The sequence below is a fragment of the Protopterus annectens genome, chromosome 5.part0 (genome assembly GCF_019279795.1).
Source record: "Protopterus annectens isolate FY-2018-M chromosome 5.part0, PAN1.0, whole genome shotgun sequence".
Lineage (NCBI taxonomy): Eukaryota > Metazoa > Chordata > Ceratodontiformes > Protopteridae > Protopterus > Protopterus annectens.
Window position 1 is genome coordinate 1,438,452,079 of NC_056735.1, and position 22,435 is coordinate 1,438,474,513.

Below are 22,435 nucleotides of genomic sequence, written 5' to 3' on the forward strand. Positions count from 1 at the left end.
ATCCACTGCACTCAGTATTCACAAAACCTCAAGCTGCAGTTATAGCTCATTGCGGCTACAGAGTATTCATGCTTTTTTATATTTAGATGGCTTGCTTATCTTTATAGAGTCTTTTATAAAGCATTAACAATCTCTCTGTTGGGTGAAAGAACTCTTACAGAAGCTGGGATTCCAAGAGGACATTCAAAAAAGTATTTCTTGACTCCTTCACACAGGATTGTGTTCTCGGGATATGAACTAGATACCTCAGTTCAAAGAGCATTTGTTCCACAGTAAAAAAAGTGATCTATATCTAGATTTATTTACAAAGATTTCCACTAACTTTGGCCAGTATGAGGGAATTTTTCAGGATTTTGGGTCTCGTGATGTCTGTGATTCTCATGTTACCCCTGTCAAGATTCCACATGAGATAAATACAGTGATATCCAAAATCTCTTTGGTCCCTAAACCAACACCCTTTCTCTTTTCTAGTCCTAGTGCTGGGGTTTGTCAGAAGAGAAATCACTTGGTAAAGAACTCCAAATATCCTTAAATCCAGGTCTCCTCTTCTACCTCCCTATTATAAAGCAGTTCATCAATATAGGTGCCTTAGATTGTGCTTGTGCTTGTGGAGCAGTTTCATGGGGGGATAAAAGTGCAAGATGTGTGGGACACCAAGGATAGAATCAAGCACATCAATATAAAAGTGATGCTTACGCTGATAGACTCTCAACTCTCTGAATCCTCTTTGGTCCTCATGACCTCTTCAAGTTGTTATAGACAGTACCGTAGTCTTGTGGTACATCAACAGTCAAGGAGGAACCAAGTCATACCCCCTTTGCAGGCTATCCATGTTAGGTTGGGCTGTAGTTTCACAACATACCAAAATTGTATGGCAGACAAGCTAAGCAAGACAAGATCAGACTTATCAAGGTCTTCCAAGATTTGATCCATCTGTGGGAAGTTTTTTTTTTTTTCTCAGATTTCTTTGGAGAGTTCCTGAAGCAGACTTACTTGCATCCTGTATGAACAGCTGGCAAGATTCTTCTCTTGAACGCCATACAAGATGGCAAGGAAGGCAGATGCCTTTTCATTTCCTTGAACAGGAATGTTCCTGTATGCTTTTCCACCCTTTCAGCTGATATGTGGGATACTTCTGAAAATTCAGAAGGAATCTCCCAAGATCATTGTTGTGACTCCCTTCTAGCCCAGGCAACAAAAATTCACCCTTTTGGAAGAGGCCAGGGGGATTACCACCAGCTTCCTGACAGAATGGATCTACTCACCTAAGATCATGTGTTTTTGATAGACCCTGACCTCAGTCAATCAACTGACTGCCTGGATTATAGGGTGTTAATTCCCTTTAGGCACCTGTTTAATGAGGATGTGTAGCAGGTGCTAATTGTATTAGCAAATGGAGAATGTTTTCTAGATGATGCTAGAAACATAACCAACAGCCATTCAGGGCTACCTGTTCTCTGGTTTTACAATATTTGTGTAAGTTATTATCCTGTGGCATTAAAAACTCCTCCATCAAGGCTCAGTTTTCTGCCATTGACCATTTCAGAATGTCTGACCATGTATCCTCCTCTTTCAGTGCATTCTCCTTTCAAAATGGAGAAGTTAACACTTGTTTCATTTGAACCAGCTTCCCTGGCTGACTTGAGGTTATTAATGTGGAGAATAGTTTTTCTGATTACTGTGACTTAGGTTATCTGAATTGCAAGCTGTTATGTTGAGTCATCCCCATCTCATTTTGCACAGGGACAGGGAATCTTTGAGAACTTATCCTTTTATGCCTAAAGTAGTATCCAAGTTTATCTTAAGCCAAACTATCCCTGTTTTATTTTATTTTTTATTATTTACTTATTTTATGTTTGACACAATTCCCCAGTTAGGCATAGTAGAATAGCTAAATACACTGGGAATAAACCCCTATATCTTCCATTGGATTGCCAAATGGCTCATAAATTGGACACCGATAATCAAAATAAGGGAAGATGCATACACAAAGAGACCAGTTACCAGGGTTCTGTGCTGGAACTTTTCTTGTTTGGCATTTATTTTTCTGAAGTGAAAGTCATTACCAAAGGGCTGTGGCTGACTTAAGTTTACAGATGACTGCAATCTAGGAGCAGTCATTGAATCCCTAAACGATTTGGCCATCCTGCAGAAAGGTTTGTCTCAAAGAAATAACTGATGCTAAAATTATGGTCTGAAACTAAATGCCAAAAAATGCATTGTTATATCCTTTGGTAAGTTATCTATGCCAGGGAACTGCCACATTGACAGTACACTCATAAGATTTGACCCAGGTTTTTTGGGATTTGGGAACATATGTGGAAAGTGGCCTAACATTTGACCATTATGTGTCTATTGCTCTAAGAAAGTTCTATATTGCACAGTTTATAAAAAGAGATTATATCTAGCTCTAGGGATGCCATTGTCCCCCATTACTCAGCCCTCATTAGGCCAGTTATTAAATATAATGCCCCCTTTAGCATGTATCTGTCCAGACTCAAGCAGCAACTGGAGTGTCCACAGAGATATCTTACTGAAATGATACAAGGCCTAAACAACATGTCCTACATGGATCAACTTGAAGCCCTGTCACTGTACTCTGTATCCTACAGACTGCTAAGAGGTGAACTGTGTCTGGCATACAAGGCATCCTACGACCCATTACTGATGGATTTACTACACTTCAGCAAGTCAGATGGCATCTGACATACTTGGTCTATGGATCTATACCTCTTCTGCAACATTAACAGAATGGTTTGGAGGGACAGATATATTTCTCAGGAGGATACCACTGCTGTGGAACATACTCCCCATCGACATAAAGCAAAGTTAATTCCTGTCTATTTTCAAGTGCAACTAAGATCTATGGATGGGAAAAGAAAATGTTCCCCAGGACTGCCCCTGTACTATTAATGGGCAGATGCAGCTCCTAAATACTTTATCCAATGCATGGGTCCCCTCAAATTATGATATCATCCCAGGTATTTTCTTTAGGGGTAATATGTAATTATTGAACATGGGGTGGGTAAGGTCTATCTGTAACCAAATGGGATTGGTTATTTTGAGCACAAAAAGAGGACCTGGTTAGGCTTAAAATGATCTACAAGTACAGCTAGCCTAGTACTTACCTATGAATGTATTTATTTGTATTTGTTTATTGAGCTAGTGCACTGATCTCAGTCAACCATTTGCAGATGCAGCCTGAGTGAATATGATCACATAAGAAATGAACAGAACACATTTACAGTTGCAAGTATATGCTAAAAAATGCATATTTACAGATGCAAGAAAATGTTACAATATTAAGTTCAGAAAGCAGTTTACAATATCAAAACATGGTTGGAAAATTGGAATTATGCTTAGTAGAACTTTTTGGATGAGATTTAACCATAATGACTGAGGTGGCTTATGCTCCTTGGATGGCAGCATGTTATTATATAGAGAGGTATGAAGAGATGAGTGTGAATAGTTAGGAAAGGATACCATGGGAAAAATAGAGAAATGGTGTGAGAGGCATGAAGAGGGGAGAGGAGTGGAAAGTAGAGTAAGTCTGAGAGATGTGAAGATGAGGGAGGAAGAGATGTAGAATGAATAAGAGGCAGTAAGTGATAGAATGACAAGATGAGAGAAGAAAGGCTAAAACAGAGATAAAAGGGTGCAAGAAAGCAGCAGGGTTCATGTAATGTGACCTGTGTGAGTGCAACTGCACTTTGTTTGGGTGAAGAGGTATGCCTTTAGCTGTTGTCTGAAGTCCAAGTATTTTTTGGATATCTCTGATTGAGAGAGGAATGCAGTCCCATAGTTTAGGTGCTAGGATGGAGAATGCATGGTCAGTGCAATGAAGTTTAGCTTTTGCAGTTAGTAGGGAGAATACGATTGAGAGATACTGCTGAGATTATATGTTGGAGGTCTGATGAAAAGTTTGAGTGGGAGGATGAATTAGGAGAAAGGGCTTTGTAAAATAGTGATTGTGGAAGGAGATTGGCTCTCAAATGTACTGGGAGACATTTAGCCTGGCAAGAGTTGCACAGTGGTGTTCATTAATGGGGAATTTGTAGTAGACCATCAGATTCTATTTGAGATGGTTTTCTGGGTGGAGAACTTTTTCTTTGAGGTTGCAGCTATCATGGGTTTTCTTTGGTGAACCTAGAAATGAGGGAGAATGAAATACTCCATACCTTGGAGATCACAGACAACTTGGGTACCTTCCTGACAGAACTAAATCTTTCAGGTCTTCAGATCAATTGTTCATTTTATGTGAAGGTAAGAAGGGAACACCTGTGTCAGAGCAGACTGTTACCTTGTGTTATACTCACCACAGTAAAACTATGCCATGTTGTGTCAAAACCCACCCTGCCAGGGCCATTGCTTCATCTATGGCTTTTTTAGAAAATGTTAGATTCTAGAAATATTCAAGAAGCTTCAACTTGGTCCTCAGTGCATATTTTTGCACATCCTTTTCTCAGCAGTTCAAATCCATGGAGAAGTGAACAAACTGAGAGATGCTGTAATTCAGGCCTGTAGACCTTTTCTGCAGCTACAGATTCTTTGACTGACCTCTTTGACCGGCCACTGAAGTACCATTGAGCAGTCAGACTAATCTGGTGATATATGTTACAGAGGACAGACAAACTACAAGAAAAAACATGCATATTCTGCAAAACTAAAGAAACAGATAAGTACCTAATTTTCTTTGTATTTCTATGCTGTCCTTCCTAAAATCTGGGCAGACTTTTGCACCACTCAGCTGTCCAGATTTTCTCAGAATGTCCAGATTTTAGCCTCATCGTTTTCTTCTTTTACTCATAAAAATGTAGTTTTCTGGCAAGCCACTGAGGAATAAAGTCATTAAATAATGACAGACATTTGAGGGTTAGACTTCATCTTTCTTCCTCTGCCCCTCCCCAGTTATGCTGGGCTTTGTCCAGGTTTGTTGCAATAACAGTGGCTGGAAAAAAAAACAGCAACAGAGATAGTCTCCATTGCTTCTCCTGAACAGCAGCAATGCAATGTGCAAGTCCCATACGCAAGTGTAGTACATCAACAAATGTGAAAGAAAGCAGAACACTACATCTCCATTATACAAAGACATGATTTAAGAAAGGTAAACAATTTCTTTCTTAAATAATGTCATTGTATAATAGCAATAACCCACTCCTGAGTGTGGTTAATGTTGGATTTACCCACAGTTGGCTTTGTTTAATTAATCAGACGGCACCCGATGATCAAACCATGCCAGATGTGGGCAAATCCAGCATTACCCAGACACAGTCATGGGTTATTACTAAAGTGAACACCTCATTGCCAAGTAGCCTTACACAAGAAAGAGAGAATGAGAATAGAATGCTGAAATTAAATTGTTAATGATAGGTTCAAGTTAGCTTGATGAGTGTAGTTGGTAGTATATTATGGAAATTTGGCATTTTATTAAAAGTTTGTTCAAGTTTTTGAAAATGCATTTTTGGAAATGTTGGCTTGAAATGATGAGTATAGCAGGCTAGGCTGTCAGAGTGTTTGCACATGTTAGCAGTGCTGTTTCAATGACATAAGGTTTGACTTGTACTTCATTTCTATTTTTTTGTGATTCTTGGATATATCACATTGTTTGCATGTTTGTCATTGTGTAATTAGTTGGTCAATGATGACACCTAAGAGTTTAGTATGAGTGACAGCTTGTACTGGTATAGTGAGCTTGTGATGTTTCCAGACCCAAAAAGGATAGTCGTCGTTTTATCTGCATTTAATACAAGTCGTGTCAGTTAGCCATTGTTCTGTCCTTTGAAAACTTAAGTGGTGTATTTTGCTAAAGGTGAGCAAGTAAACTAGTGGATGAAGTAACCGCCATTGGCAGAGTGAATCGATTTGGCATTGGGAATTGTTGCATACATGCAGTTTACAAAGACGTTAAACAGAATAGGGCTAAGTATGGAACTCTGCGGGACTCCTGTGTTGGTGGGATGAAAGTTAAGAGAATGTTTGCACCCATCACACAGCTTTCAAACCATTTTTAGGGTGTTATTGCACAGGTACATTTTGGCCAGTCTGTGGAATAGTATTGGGTTGGGATACTGCTTTGAAAGCTTTGGAGACCAGGAAACTAAGCGGTGTGTGGTTTTTGTAGGGGTTGACAGTGTTTAAGAAAGAAAGGAAAGCACTTTCTGTGCTGCTTTGATGGAATCCATGTTGAGAGGCTGGGAGCAGGTTGTTTGTTAAATGACTGAAGAGTTACTTATGTATGCATTTTTCAAGAATTTTAGCAAGAGGAGATGAGATTGCATTGAGTCTGTAGTTAGAAAGATCATTTTGTGTTTCTTTCTTGTGAAGTGGAGTTATGCAACATTGTTTCCAAAGTTTACAAACGTATTGTTATGCGATAGGTATATTAATAAGTATGGCTCAGCTGACATTTGAAGGCAGATAGATGGCAGTATGCTTTAATTTTGGTAGGAGCTTTATTATTTGTCTGCCATTTAATTGATTGCATATTGAATAAACCAATTAGGGTAATTCTGTCTGCATTGACTGTGTTGGATTGTTGCTAAAAACTTATTTAGCAAGGTTTATGAAATGTTTATTTAGAATTCATGCAGTATTAAAATCAGTTTCATGAAGGAGCTTGCTTTTGATTTTTCTCTGGATTAAAAAGATTGCTAATGGAAGCCCAGTGGTATTTTGTATTGCTTTTGTGACCGTTTTGTAGTTGGAAAAAGGAAGTTTATTTGTTGTTTTGCAGCAATTTCTTAAGATGCTTTCTAAGTGTGGTATAGGTTTAATTTATGTGACTAGTTGTTTTAGCATTACCCATTCATGGGGAAGGTACGAGTCTTGCCTATTTTCATGCTAGCATAGGGAACCGTGATTACGGATGTTACGAAGGGATGGTTAAAGTAATGTAAGGCTTAATCTAAATGAAATTGTTAAAGGAGCTAACTGCAGTGTTTAAACACATTATTAAAAATGTCTTTTTAGCTTCATTATAGTACAGCTGTCTTAACTCCATTATGCTGTGCAAATGTCAGTATGCCTTTTGTATACTGCATTACATGAATCTGTTTGGCAGCAGAAGGAGACAGCCTGTCTACTACCGTCCCCTTAATCCTTTCCCCCTCTGTCTCTTACCTTATTAAATGTATCTATGGATTCCTTCTTTAACACCCATTCCAGCAGCACATTCCACTGGTATTCTTGTTTCCCATTCCCATCTCTGCAGAAGTACTCTCACAGATTCACAGAGTACTTGATGCCTACTTGCCTGCTTCTTTTGACCCCTTCCACCTAGCTGTAACCTTATTGCCTTCCTCTTCACAATGATCCCTTCAGATTTCCCTTATTTGTGCACAAGTATCTTATCTGCACCCCACCGCATTCTTGTTTCTTCTAACTCCACTATTCTCTGACCTTATCCTGTTTCATCTTTCTTTTGTACCTTTCTGTTGGCTTTCACCTGGATATTATTGCGTTGTGTGACCCCCAGAAATGCATACAGTAATGAAGGTATGGTATGTCCAGGGTTCTTTATTTACATTTTTTAATTGGGGGTGTGACACTGCAGTCTTTGGACCATTTACAGGTTCAGTCTGGGAGCATAGTATAGAAAATACAACAAAGGAGAAAGTACAAAATTGGTATTATACCATGACCCCCCCCAAAACGTGCACGCTGATTGGCCAGCGTGCCTGTTGTAAATCGAGTTATACTAATGGAAAAAGGTCCGGTCGCCCGGACTTTTTTCCATTAGTATAACTCGTTTTTTTTAAAACACTGTCTCGCTATGTTAAATGGGTTTAACATAGCGAGACAGCTTTAAAATAAGCAACGGAGATCTCCGTTGCTTATTTTAAAGCTGTCTCATATGTTAAACCCATTTAACATAGCGAGACAGTGTTAAAAGCAACAGAAAGCAAGATCTCCGTTGCTTTTTAGTGTCTCGCTATGTTAAATGAGTTTAACATAGCGAGACAGTTTAAAATAAGCAACAGAGATGTCCGTTGCTTATTTTAAAACTGTCTCGCTATGTTAAACTCATTTAACATAGCGAGACACTAAAAAAACGCAACGGAGATCTTGCTTTCTCCATTGCTTTTGCCCACAGCTGTGGTGTACTGTGCAGGCGCAGTACATCAGAACTACCGGATGCCAGACATCTGTGGAAGGGCAGTAAACAGGCATTATACTATGCCATTATTTAAGAAAAGTAACAGTTTCTTTTCTTAAATAATGTCATGGTATAATAGCAATAACCCACTTCTGGGTGTGGGTAATGCTAAATTTACCCATGGTTGGCTTTGTTTGGTCCCTCGGGCTTCGCCCTCGGGACCAAACCACGCCAACCGTGGGTAAATTTAGCATTACCCATACCCAGGCGTGGGTTATTGCTATATTAGAGCATTCAGTGTGACAAAGTAACAGAAAATCAGTAGATATATGATAAAAATTCAGTCTGATAGGGAGCATTAACTGTTTGCTTCTGGAGACTTTTTTTTGCTGCTGTTGCTATTCTGTTTCTCTGCTTCTGGTGATCCAGTGCAAATATGATTACCAGTCATGGGTAGTTTTGCTGCTGTGTTATTATTGCCTCGCCATTCTGCTGATACTACATACCATGGCTGTTGTGGCCCAAGTGGACTCCGTTGCATTTGTCTGCACTGAACCTGGGCAGACATCTTTCTGCCCACTAGATGAGCCTTTTCACATCTTTCCTTAGACTTATCCCTGTCCTGCACTGCTGCACTTATCTTTTTTTATCAGCAAATAAGTTGTTTTTGATCTCTATAAATATGTCTGAAGCACACTCAAAAATACTGGACCCAGAACTAACCCACATTGTACTCCCTAGTATTTTTCCATGTTCCTGAGATTGGCATCTTTACCACAGTCCTGTGTATTCTGCCTTCAGCCATACAGAAGCCAAGTTCCCCTCATCTTTGTCCTGCTCCCCATCCCCTCCAGTTTTGTTAGCAGTCCTTTCTGCAGGACTGAGTCAGATACTTACTTGAAGTCCAGGACATCTACTGGCAATCTGTTCCTGTCAGGTTCTCCTGTAACCTAGCTATAACACTGAATCAGGTTTTATTGACAGCTCCTTCTGACCATGAACCTATACTAATTTTCTTAGGGATTCTTTTTCTCTGGTACAACAAATATCCTTTCCCTCAGGAAACTTATCAAGATTTTTCCTGCCATTGTTTACAGTCTGGAGTATTCTAGTGTTTTCCTGCTCCTCACACAAGTACAAGAGTAACATATTTGCTGTCTTCCAGTCCTCAAGCACTTTTAGAGTAACTACTAATCTGTTGAAAGTCTCCAACAGGGGATCTAACAGCTCACCCATCAAATTCCTGATGACGCTCAGAAGAAATCTGTCTGGACCCTGTGTTTTGCCCATTCTGAAGGCAGACAGTTTTACATCTCTCTCCTCCCTGTCATATTGTCCCTAGTCTCCCTGCCTACCGTCTAGCTTTCCATCCCTCTCCTTGCTTTCTTTTATGAAAATTCTTTTCCCTCTGTTCCATAATATTCTCAGTTTTCGTTTGCCTGGCCAAGTCCGTGCATCCTATGTTTCTTTCTGCATTGCACCTAAAAAAGACCTTGCTCTCCTCCTTGATATGGGTCTATGTCATAAGAATGAAAGTTCAAATGACTGAAAATTCAAATATCTAAAACTCAAAATGTCAAAAATGGAATTTGCTCCTTCAGTGTTATGTGATCTCGGAGTTTATATATTTAGTTAGCAGAGGTGTTGGGGATGTAGCCCCTCACATGAGGGGTGCAGGAGGACTTGCCCCTACATTAAAAATGTTTTCGATATTTTGAATTTTAGATATTTTGATTTTCAGTCTTTTGAACTTCTTACATAAACTGCTTGACATCATCTGCCTCCTCCATTTTATCCTGCTTTGCTTTCTATACATCCTTCCATCCAGCCTCAATCCTTTTTCCTATATTTTTTTTTTGCACATGGAGTCAGGGTGTCACTTCAACAGTGACAGTAATCTAGAGTCAAGGTTTACACTGCTGGGTGGCTAGCCATGCCGTGGCAGTTGTTCCATACCACACACTCACGGCAAATTTAAAGTGTCCAATCCACATACTGCATGTGTTTGGAAACCAGAGCACATGGAGGAAACCCATACGAACACAGGAAGGACATGCAGACTCCACACAGAAGGCATCCCAGTTGAGAATCGAACCTGGGATCCGTTTGCTGTGAGGCAACAACATTATCCACTGCGCCACTACATCCTTACCCTCTTATTAGAGAAAATAAGGTTTTAGATTAGCAGGTATGTCTCTGAACTAAATGATGTATTTAGTAATATTTCAAAATGTTCTATTGTACATCTTGTAAAGTTTAACACTTGTACTAGTGAAGATCTTTGTTTTGACATAGAGGTTTATGATATACCTATACACCCCCCCCCCCTCCGAAGTCTTAGGTTGGAGTCCCACAACCTCTGTTTACTTACTGTGTGACCTGAAGCAAGTCAGTTAACCAGCGACTCCTGAAAAAATCATGGATCAGTGTTTTACCCCCTTAACAGATTTTTTTTTTCTTTTGGGAAGATTCATTTTCAAGCAGAATTAGATGCTGAACCTGTTGGATGAAGAGGTAGCAAGTCCCAGGCTAAGCTTCCAGTGTAAAGCTGAAAACAGTGTTTATTCACACTGAACATCTTTCTCACTACTTAGGGTGTTTCATTGTAGTGGTTTCAGTATTTTCACATGTTAAGATGTTTATATCACTATCGATACCTATGATTCCTGCCATGGCCAACTTGCAGTAGAGTTGCAGGGCTTAGACTGGGAACTGTGCTGGACTTAACTTGTCAGGCAGGTATCCTGCATGTTTGCACAGTACTTCTACAGTAGAAATGTGTAAAGACCTTAAGAAAATGTTTTTCTTTAAGAAATCAATTGAAATGGAAATCAAATTGATGGAAATCAAGCTGGCATTTTAGACACATCCATGTAGTATGGAGAATGTATTATTTACAATTGCATCACGTCATGTCAGACATTACTATTTTTAAATGTCAAGCAAATGTCTTGCTTTACTTTTGCCCTTTAAGTTTGTTATAGATTTTAGCTTTATTTTTCTCAAGAGCTTTATTTGTATGTTTCCGGATGATGCAGCTGCATTGTAGAAGAAAAACAGCATAGTTTTGAGTTAGGTTTAAAAAAATAGCTTTGATTGCATTTTGTACATAAAAACGTTTCTATATTTTAAGAGTACGTTATAGAATTGTTTTATTAAAGTGATTGAAGAAAAGCATTTGGTGATTGCTTTATTTGTACTTAAGTCTTTGAGGTTTAACTGTTTATTTGCAGCTAGATATTTATTGCCAGTTTCTTTTTAATGTTACAGTATGATGCAAAATATTTGGAAGTTTTATCAACATTTCCCCCATATTGTACTGTTTTCTTGAGTTTTTGGTAAAGTGAAGGAGCTAATCAAAATATCTGCCATTTTCCATTTTCAATATATTTCGAGCAGCTCATATCAGCATGCACATTCCCTCATATGGCTTTAGCAAATTGCAGCACTACTATCTGTTGTTCTGTCCAACACTATTGTACAGTTATCAGTTTTACATGCGCAGCCTTTTAAGCTTTGTTTCTGTTACTCTCCCTAAATCGTTAAAGGCCAAAAACAATAATACAGGGTCATGGTTCCATTATAGGATTTCTTTTTATTTTTTAGTGGATTGATGATCTTAGTTTCAGTTCTGCTGGGATAACCAGATTAACAAAAAAAAATCATTGCTGTTTGTTTTGCTTGGATTTCTAGGTAATGGAAAATGTGACTGTGGAAAGTGTGTGTGCAAAGAAGGCTGGTTTGGGACTGCTTGTCAGTTCCCAGAGGTGTGTGACCTTACCAAGAAGAAGAGCAAGGACATGTGTCGGAACTCTCAAGGTGTAATATGTTCTAATGCAGGTAATATATTTTTGTACCGATTTCATTTTAAGAATGTGTACTGACTAGCCTTTGCAATGATCTGACAAAACTAGTTTGATAGGAGTTAAGCTTCTACATTATTGATAATATGGGTCCACAATATTAGTGGGGCCTTCTGCACCTAACTGGAGGGGTGCTGGTTTCTTAGCTGCCATGATACCTTCCAAGTGCCCACATTAAGATGCTTTGTGATTCTGAAGCTGGAAATTGGGGTGGATGGATGCTGTTATTGAAAAAATAGGTTCTTTGTCATAACATCCCTTTACATTCTGTAGCAGAATATTGCTGAATAGCAGGAAATTGGAAGACTCACACATTTCTTTTAAACTGGCTGAATGTTCCCCAGTTGTCTGTGTTTATCAAACCTACCATGTGATAAATATTTGAATTTGCTCCTGTGTCCTCTTACGACCTGTACACTGTCATGGAAAACAGGGTGATGAGCTCTTTATAAAAGAATTGCCACAAGGGTAGTGAAAGTATACAAGGGAAGTTGAAGAGTTCAAGAACACTTCCAGACAGTTTTATATTGCTCTTAGCCTGTTTTTTCATCAAATAATTGTCTTTAGCAGTATTTGGTGGAAAGTGATACACTTGTTTATGAATATTTTCAGTTGGTTAATGTGTACATCAGTGGAGCAGATTCCAAAGTATAGCTAAAATGGTATATTGTAAAGTATGGCACACCGCATTAGCTTTCTTTCATGGCGTCATACAGCTTTCTTCACTCGGACACTGTAACTTAATTTGACAGATAGCTGGATAGTATAATTCATGCATTTTAGTAGTTCCAAACATCAGTACTTTACAGCAGGGACTTTACTGTAATTATTTAATTGTCTGCAGCTAGTACAGCTAACAAATAAGGAAAGACCTGGTTAGACTGCTAGCGGTATCCATACCTCTCAATCTCTTAGCATGAGAAATCCTTAACAAAAAACTTAAAGTAATGGAGGGACAGAGGCCCAAAAATAGGGGCGTATTTTAAATACGGCCCTTATGGACTTAGAAAGTTGTTGGAATAACATGATTAGTTTTAGCATGCATTTACTAAAGGATATGAAATATGAAACTCAAATGTATGTCATTATTTAGTAGCTCATTAAATAGTTCATTCTATTTTACATTCATGGTGGTCCTGTTTCCATTGTTTTTATTCTTATTTTGCCTTAGTTTGTTTTGTGGAAACGGACCTTTGGTGGGTAGTTTTTTCTCTGTTTTTCCTCTAGCTTCAGTGTTCAGTGATTTGCCAGAAATCTTCAAATTTTATGAGGAACAAACCAAAAATATGAGGAAAAATCTGGGTATTCTGCAAAATATCTGGTCATTTGAGAAGCATAGCAGTATCACTTACAGGAAGCACTCCCTTTTTTCCTGCAGAATTTCAGATGCCTTCACCTATATTTAATTCCTGCATCCTGGGATGCTGTCGTCAAGAATATTGCAATAGATGCAGCAACATCCAACAGTAAAAATTACTTATTCTTTCTCCACTTTGACTTGGTGGAAGAGAATCCCCTGCACCTTATTCTGAGTAACCTGTGCAACAGATCTTTAGGATCTGAGTTGTGGTGGCTTCCGCCCTTCTGATATCTTTGGCTCATATACCTGTGGGCTTATGAGCTCTGCACTGGCTGTTGTATGGAATTCATGTACCAGACTAGAAGGCAGGGCCCAGCCTGTACTAATATCAAAACGTTAAGTTCCAAGTACCACTACTTCATCCTGTGTATGTGAAAACAACAGCATGTGAAGTTTCTGGCCTGTGTCAGTGCTCATAACTTAAGTGGTTGATTGGTGAGTCCTTTGCATGTTTCCATGCTGAAGCCAGAAGAGTATAGTGTAAGCAAACAACAGGCCAGACACTGAATAAAAAAAAATCAACCAGCACCTATGTCCACTAATTCAGAAAGCAGCCTCCAAACACTTGCCATTGGTGAGCTCTTCTTCAAACAACAGGTCTAGCTCTCAACTGTCACCCGCTGATGGCGAAGAAACAAAAAGAAAAGATAAGGGCAGCAATACCTTGACCCCTTCTCTTAGGACCAAGGCACATGGACACAGGGTTGAGTTCCACATCTGTCATATATGTGATTCATAGATTCATAGATTCATAGATTAGTACTAAGCTAACTGCCCTTGCGAGCCATTTTAAGCTTAGCCAATTATCCCTCGTGGGACTCAAACCCAGCACCTTGTGTGTTTTTAGGGCAAACACTTTAACCACCAGGCCACCCTCCCAACCCATAATATTATGTTTTAGTTTAGGTACTAACAACTGTGTGAGCCATTTTAAATTTTACACCACTATCCATTACTCTAAACCTCCTGCCTTGTGTCTTGTCTGTGGTAAGGCACCTTGAACCATTAGGCCATGTGATAATGACATGTGATGTATAGCTGTAAATGATAATGCACTAACAGAATGCTACATGCCATATGGTACACTTTCTTCCGGAGTGTTCAATGTGATTAAAATCCTTTCTGAGAGTTAATCACATTTGTATGGTATTGATTAACCACAGACATCAGATAGTGTCAGAGTAAAGAACCATGTCTGTTGAAATGAAAACATGTATTTGTTTTTAAATCTCCTATAGATAAATTTTCTTTATATGAAACTATCTCTAGAACAGTGGGAAAAGTCTGATAGTCCATCTTTAAACTTCTTTAAAGAAATAATTTCCATAGTCTGCTGCAATTCTTATTTTTCCCAGCTTTGGAGGATGTTTCTGATATTGCCTGCAATATGCCTGATGATCAGCTTGTAATCCCTAAAAAGACTGTCAAACTTTACAAAATTCCAGAATCTTACAAATATTTGTTTTCTTATCCCAGGTCTGATCCTGCCACAATTTCTGTGCAAAATCCTACTGCAAAAAAAGGCCAATGCTAATCCCTCTCGCTCTGATAAAGATGAGAAACTTTTGATAGATTTGGAAAGAGGATTTATCCTTCTGCCACTTTAGCCTTTAGAATTCTAAATTATCAGTCTCATTTGTTAAAGAAACTTAAGGCTTTTTTGACCACATGAGCAACATTGCACCTACTTTTCCTTTTTCAGATATTAAGTCCCCTTTGAATTCTTTAATTACTTCTTTTCCCAGGTAACTAAACATTCTTTAAAGTGTTATGACTATGATGACACTGTGCCCATGGCAGTAGCTTCTGCTTCTGTCATGTGATGGTTTGCTTAGATGACGCACACAAGTCTTATGAAGATATTAAATTGAGTAAAGAGGTTTTGGTTGGTCCTTCTGCTACTCAGGTACTCAAACAGTTTGAATGAGGGAAATTGATCTTGGGCGGGTCACTTAGATTTTCCACCATTTTTCTCCATGTATGCTAAATCCTTTGCTAAAAACTGAGATTCCTTCTGCAAAAAAAAAAAAAAAAAAAAAGCTCCCCTGACAGACTTCTAACAAGTAGACATCCAAGAAGAAGTGGCAAAAAGGTTCAAATAAATAGGGCACTTTCCAGAAAACAAGTCTGTCCAATAGTATGGAATGACTATTGTAACATTCCTCCTCCCTATTCTCTACCCTGCCACTTCTTTAAATCTGTTCTGGAGCCTGGTTCTTCACCTTTTCCTTTGGCATGAGATTGTTTCAAATGGATTCTAAACGATATTCAGGAGGGTTAACAGATGAGGGATTCCATCTAACTCTCCAATTCACTTGTTTTTCCCCTAGTGATCAACCAAATACTTTCTGTGGTGGTTATTGAACCAGGTCCCCCAAATCTGTGAGGGAAAAGTTTTACTCAAGAACATTTATGGTACCAAAGAAGGACCCCTTCTTGGAGACCAGTTCTTAGCCTGTCCTTTCTCCACCTGTTTGTAGAAGTTCCAAAGTTTAAAATATTCCTGCAAACCTTGTTAACTCTCATTCCTCCTCTAATTCAGTTGGAAGCTCTAGACTTGATCATCACATCCCTGTTGCCACATATTTCATATGTTTGTCAAGGTTTTTTCTGTGTTTGGCTTACACTATCAGTTCTCTGCATTACCCTTTGGGTTATCTGTTGCACCAAGGATATTCACAAAATAGCTAGCCTGTGTGATAGCCCATTACAAACTGCAGGGTATATGCATTTTGCACCAAGGATATTCACAAAATAGCTAGCCTGTGTGATAGCCCATTACAAACTGCAGGGTATATGCATTTTGCACCAAGGATATTCACAAAATAGCTAGCCTGTGTGATAGCCCATTACAAACTGCAGGGTATATGCATTTTTCTTTATTTAGATAACATGCTTGTCTTTGCAGAGTGTTTCCTAAAGTGTCAGCAGTCCTTTAAATGGGTAAGAAACATCTATACCAGTCTAGGATTCCAGGTCACATTCAAAAATCCTGCTCGATTTCTTTTTACAGGATAGCATTCCTAACTCATTCACTCCAATGGAGTTCAGGAAGTTTGCATTGTTACTTCCAATGGGTGGAACCTAAGCCTGAAATTATGACCTCACATTTCAAACAAATATTCATATCTCTGGAACCATAGGGGTTATGAAAGAAGTATGCATGGCAAACTATTCAGCACAAACTATTTTTATAGTGGTAGTATTCTCTAGGTCTTAAACCAAATTTTATAAGTCACTGCAAACACAATAACTACTACATTTTTAATAATTTGTCAACAACTTACAGTATCTCAGCAACTACTCAAGTTATACACAGTACTGTCAGCAGCATTTTATTCGTCTAGCTGAGAGCTTTCATATGAGGCTGAGTTCTGTCTGTTACTTGGTTGTTGAGATATTTAGAAAAATGTGAAAAGTATATCTATATAAATTAATATCATAAAAACAACAGTTAATAGCTATTTACCTGCACTAGACAAAGGTGAAATATTAATGCAGTTGTTTGCCATTGTGTAAGCTTTAAGGTGAAATATTTTAAAACCTTGTACATATTATGGTTTAGGAGTTATTGATGCAAATATGAACAAGCAATATTTGGCTCCTAGAAGCATCAGAAAGAGTTAACTGCAGAAGCACCTGGAGGCATCACTCCGGATGTAATGAGCTAGCTGCCTTCTAGATATCTCCATGCAAAAGGCATTCCTTCCCCAAGGAAAAAGTAGACATGCACCTAAAATTGTTTGTCAGTTTCTACATTCAGTCCCAGACTTTCTGCAAGAGAATACCTCTGGATATTAGGGTTTGTGATGCCCGTGCACTGGCCCAGCATCCTCACCACTAACACCAGTGAGGGGCGTCCATATTGGGGAAAGATAATAAATACACACACAGTAAAGTACCATTTCCTTAAGAGCACACAGAGTTCACAGTCAGTCTGGGACTGGTTTCTTCCTTTCTCTCCAGGTCCCCAATCAGACTCTCCACTGGCACAGCTGTAGGGTCCAGATCTCAGCCTAGTGGGCAAGCTAAAACCTCCAGCACCCTCTCTGTCCAGCCAGTGCTTCATGTCCCAGCCCAAGTAGCTGACACACACCCACTTTGAGTAAGAGTTTTAAACAACCACACAGACACTCCTGGGGAAGGCTGGCACAGGTTCTCCAGCTGTGCCCCTTTTCTGCCCAGTCTAAAAGGTAGTACAAGCTGCCACTACCCACTAAAATCAGCTACTCAAAGGCCCTTTTGAAAGGGTGTCCAATTATTACTGTGCAATATTATTATCCAAATGGTAAGTGTGACTGAACAGTCCAGTCTTATTAGAGTGACTTGGTACAGTATCACTGTGTACATGCAATGTACTCTTAGATCTTAAATTATCTCTACACAAAATGGCCACAGTTGACAGGTTTAAAATATTTAATAATAAATAATAAAAACACAAAACAATGCTTCTTACTACACAGTGCTAGTCAAGAGTTCAGAGATCACAGAAAAATACTTAAAATAATACAGTAGCAAAAGTTTTGACATCACAGAAAAACAAACTAGTCATCCCGGTTAACAAATGTAAAATAAAATAAAATAAATAAATAAATAATCTTCCTATTTCCTAGCTATATCTAAGAGAAAACAGTTCTAAAAGCCTACATACATCTAGACACAGGTAGTGCTGAGCTGAATGTTCTCAAGACAAATGCTCATAGCTCTCTGATTCTCTCTCTTTAAATAGATAACACAGAGCTGCTTCACATGACATCATTCTTCACACTTCTCTGGTGTTCCCAGGCTAACAGAAACTACATTTACATTCTGTACACCTGGTCAGAAACCAGAGCAGTAAAGGACATTTATACATGCAAATTCTAGCCATAGCTCTGGTCTTAAAACAACAAGCAGGATGCCTCCCTCTAGACATATCGGTTCCGAATTTTGACATCAAACACATTCATGAAATGCTTGACTTAGCTTTCTTACAGCAGAGTGCACTGTTACATTTTTACAGTTTAATATCCAATACAGTATTTTCACTTTTAAGAGAACAAGCCTGTGGCTTACATTATGACAGAATGTTTACAGAATTCTATCTGGGTAGGCTGGCAGCCTTCACCTATCTTCAACCCCCCCCCCCGGAGAACTCAAGCTAGTTTTTCAAGTGAGCTTTGAGAAGCGCTGCTTGAGACGGTTAGGGCTAGCTTGAGTATACCTTACCCCATTCCCTGTTTTTAGAGCCCATCTGCATTGGCATTGCTAATCCCACTGCAGTGTTGCACTGACATATCATATGCTTGCAACCCTAGGCTCCATCTTGGCATTTTTGCTGGCTGGTTTTAACCATGTTAGGGGATTATGATCTGTCACTACAGTGAATTTTGTTCCACACAGATAAGGCTGAAGTTTCTGCAGTGCCCACCCTGTGGCTAGATATTCCTTTTCTACAGCTGCATATCATTCCTCCCTGGGTTGGAGTCTATGACTGAGATAAACCACTAGGTGCTCTTCTCCCTCTGAAGAAATCTGGCTAAGTACAGCCCCCACCCCATGGCTCAAAGCATCCACCTGCACAGCAAACTCTTTGCTGTAATCTGGACTGGGTAACACAGGGGGTCCTCCCAAAGCTTCTTTAAGCTTCTTGGAATGCCTGCTCACATGCTGGGGTTCACACTACCTTATCTGGTCTGTTCTTCCTTCTCGGGTCTGTGAGGAGAGCAGCTATGGTACTATAACTGGGGACAAACTCTCTGTAGTACCCTGCTGTCCCTAATAATGCCCTCACCTGCTTTTTGGTAACAGGTGCAGGCCATGCCTGAATGGCTTTTGCTTTTGCAGGTCCTGGCCTGATCTTACCACTCCCCCACTCTATGTCCTAGGTAGGAAACCTCTGCCATACCCACCTGACATTTGCTGGGCTTAATGGTCAACCCTGTCCTCTGTAATCTGCCCAGCACCTCCCTGACATATTGAAGGTGCTCTCTCCAGGAATGGCTGTAGATGGAAATATCATCTAGGTAAGCAAGGGCAAACCTTCCTGCTCCTGCAAGGATATGATCTACCAGCCTCAGGAAAGTTGCTGGGGGCATTTTTCACCCCAAAGGGCATCTTTGTAAACTCATACAAGCCAAAAGGAATCAAAAAGGCTGACCTCTCTCTACCACTGGGAGTCCAGGGCACCTGCCAGTAACCCTTGGTAAGATCAATGGTTGTAACACAGCTACTTTAGTGCCTCATCTGTCCTAGGCATAGGGTAAGCATCTGACTCTGGGTGATTATTTAATTTCCTGTAGTCCACACAGAACCTGGTGCTGCCATCTTTCTTTGGCACCTGCACCACTGGGGAGGCCCAGGGACTCTTGGACTCTTGAATCACCCCTAGTTCCAACATCTCCTGTATCTCCTCCCTCAGAGTCTGTTTGACTCTCTCAGGCACCCTTTAAGGGGCCTGCCTAATAGGCCTTTGGGGTCCTGTATCCACGTGGTGCTGCACCAGGTGGGTGCACCCTGATTTCCCAGTGAACATGCCCCCAAACTCCTGTAACACTGCACGGATTTCTCGAAATTGGGTAGGAGAAAGCTGCTGGGACATTGCTACCCCTTCCACTGAGGTGTAAGTCTGAGCCTCACTGAGGAGATCAGTCACCAGATCTCCCTCAGACTCCTCCCGCAAGCTGCTGAAAGTGCTCAGCACAAGGACCTCCCTATCATGGTAAGGTTTCATCATGTTAACATGGTACACTTTGTGCCCCTGCCTCTTGCCTAGCCATTCCACCATGTAGCTAACATCACTTACCTTTCTTACTACCTTGTAGGGTCCCTTCCAAGCTGATTGCTGTGTCTGACAGGAATGAGAATCATTACCTGCTGCCCCACAGCATACTCTCTAGCTGAAGCATTCCTGTCATACCACACCTTTTTCTGTTGTTGGGCTTCTGCCAGGTTCTCCTGGGCCAAGCCCATGAGTTCCCTGAGCCTTGTCCTGAGGTTTAGGACATATGCCACAGCAGACTCCTTGTGAGGTTCACACTAACCTCCCCCCTCATCACAAATTAAATCTAGAGGTCCCTTCACCCTATGCCCATACAGCAACTCAAAGGGTGAAAAACCTGTGGATTCCTGGGGAACCTCAATGTAAGCAAACAACAGATGGGGCATATATTTGTCCCACTCCCACTTGAACTCGTCTGCAAATGTCCTTAGCATTGACTCGATTGATTGTTTAACCTCTCAACAAGACCATTAGTCTGGGGATGGTAGGGGGTGATCCTCAGTTGCTTCAGCAGACAGGATTCCACAGACAAGCCAGCAGGTCTGACATGAAATTGGCAGCTCTGTCTGTCAGTATTTCTTTTGGGAAAACTACCCTGCTGAAAATCTCTAACAAAGCATTTGCCACCTTTTCTGCCTCAATGGAGGACAGAGGCACTGCCTCAGAGTATCATGTAGCATAATCCACTACCACTAGGATATACTTTTTCCCTGTGGAACTTGGGGTACTCAGGCCCCACAATATCCATAGCTATCCTCTGAAATGGCTCCTCAGTCACAGGCAAAGGCATCAAAGGAGCTCTCACCTTGTCTCTTGCCCCGCCTACCTTTTGGCACTGCTCACAGGTCCTGTAGTACCCTGTTACATCTCTGGAAATTCCAGGCCAGTAGAAGTTCTGCGTAATATGTCTCTTGGTACATTTTATGCCCATATGACCTGCAAATTGAATATCATGGGCTATGGCTAGAAGCACCAGATGGTAGGCTCTAGGCACTACCAACTGCTGTACTCTCTCACCTTCTAGCCCTCCCTCAGGAGTCCACTCTCTGTGCAGTAACCTTTTGTCCCAGTATACAGATTCCCCCTTTCCTTGAGAATCAAGTGCCTCACTAGCTACCTGCCTCAAGCCTTGCAATGTAGGGTCTGAGAGCTGATCCTGTCTCAGCTCTCTCTTTGTAACCCTTCCCAGCTCCCCTTCCACAGGAAGTCTGGCATCCTCTGACAGTGGTGCCTCACTGTCAGCCTGGGTACTACTACTCACCTCTACCTTTGCAGTCACTCTATCCAAGGGAACATCAGTACTCACAAACAGCTGTAGCTCACCTTCAGTCTCACTGCTACAGAGTAGCTCCCTCTCTGAAGTAACTACCTCACCAGTCCTGGCTGTAAGTATGCAGTCTGTCTGGGTCTCCGCCAGGCTACCAGACCCACATGCTTGTCTCCTAGCCTGACTGCGTTTAACTGCATAAGCACATGGTACTGCCTCATCCAAATCCTTCCCTATCAGGACATCTGCAGGATGGTAGTTCGGTACCCCTGTTGTCTCAAGACAACCTACTATTGGCATTTTGTCTTTCCCACTTACTGGCTCTCACCTTTTGTTCACCACCTTGCCTCCGTGGGCATCTGTATACCACATGGCTCCACTGGTTGCATTCAAAACATTATATCCTGGCCGTTTACCTGGACTAGTGGCTTCCCCTGCTACTGGCAGATTCTGTTGGGGCCATCTGTGCTGCCCACCATGGGTTCCTTTAGACCCATGAGCAGTGCTGAGGGTCCCTTTCCTGTGCAGGGATACCCTGCTTGCTAGGTATAGGTCTCCCTTCTTCCCCAACTCATCTGAAGTAGCACAGCTAACCAGATCCTCATGTCCTCAGGCAAAGTGCTAAGGGCTTTTTCCATCACCAAAGGCAGCCCTTCAAAAGTGGTGACCTAACATCCACGCACTCACTTATGAAAATAAGTGCTCAGTTCAGCAACATATTCCCACACACTTTCATCTGCTATGCTCACAAAACGTTTTCCTATAAGTTTCAGGTGTTAGCTTAAAACATTCTAACAAGCAGTCAAAAAACAGTCAACGTCAGACATTTTAGACAACACAGTATCAGATTTACCATGGAATAAGGGGGTCAGGAACCATATCCAGAGCCTTTGATCAACATCATACTGTTTACATACCCTCTCAAACATATGAATGAAACTATCAAAATGATCCCCCTCTTTAAACTGCGGAAGAAATTTACTGACCTTTTATGCTTCTGGGGTCCAATAACTATCTTCCCCATTGCCTCCATGACTCTGGTGAAGAGTCAGCATCTCCCTCTCATGCTGCCTCTCCTTTTCCCCAGCTT

At 40.6% G+C, this 22,435-nt stretch overlaps 1 protein-coding gene across 2 annotated transcripts in view; it reads left to right on the top strand.

Annotated features, from left to right (window-relative positions):
* ITGBL1 (integrin subunit beta like 1) overlaps nt 1-22,435 on the top strand; it is a 2,504,690-nt gene that overhangs the window by 559,199 nt on the left and 1,923,056 nt on the right. For both annotated transcript variants that reach the window (XM_044071244.1, XR_006364791.1), the window contains exon 3: nt 11,789-11,935. In XM_044071244.1, coding sequence (XP_043927179.1) covers nt 11,789-11,935 — 147 coding nt within the window. The remainder of the gene's footprint in view (nt 1-11,788; nt 11,936-22,435) is intronic.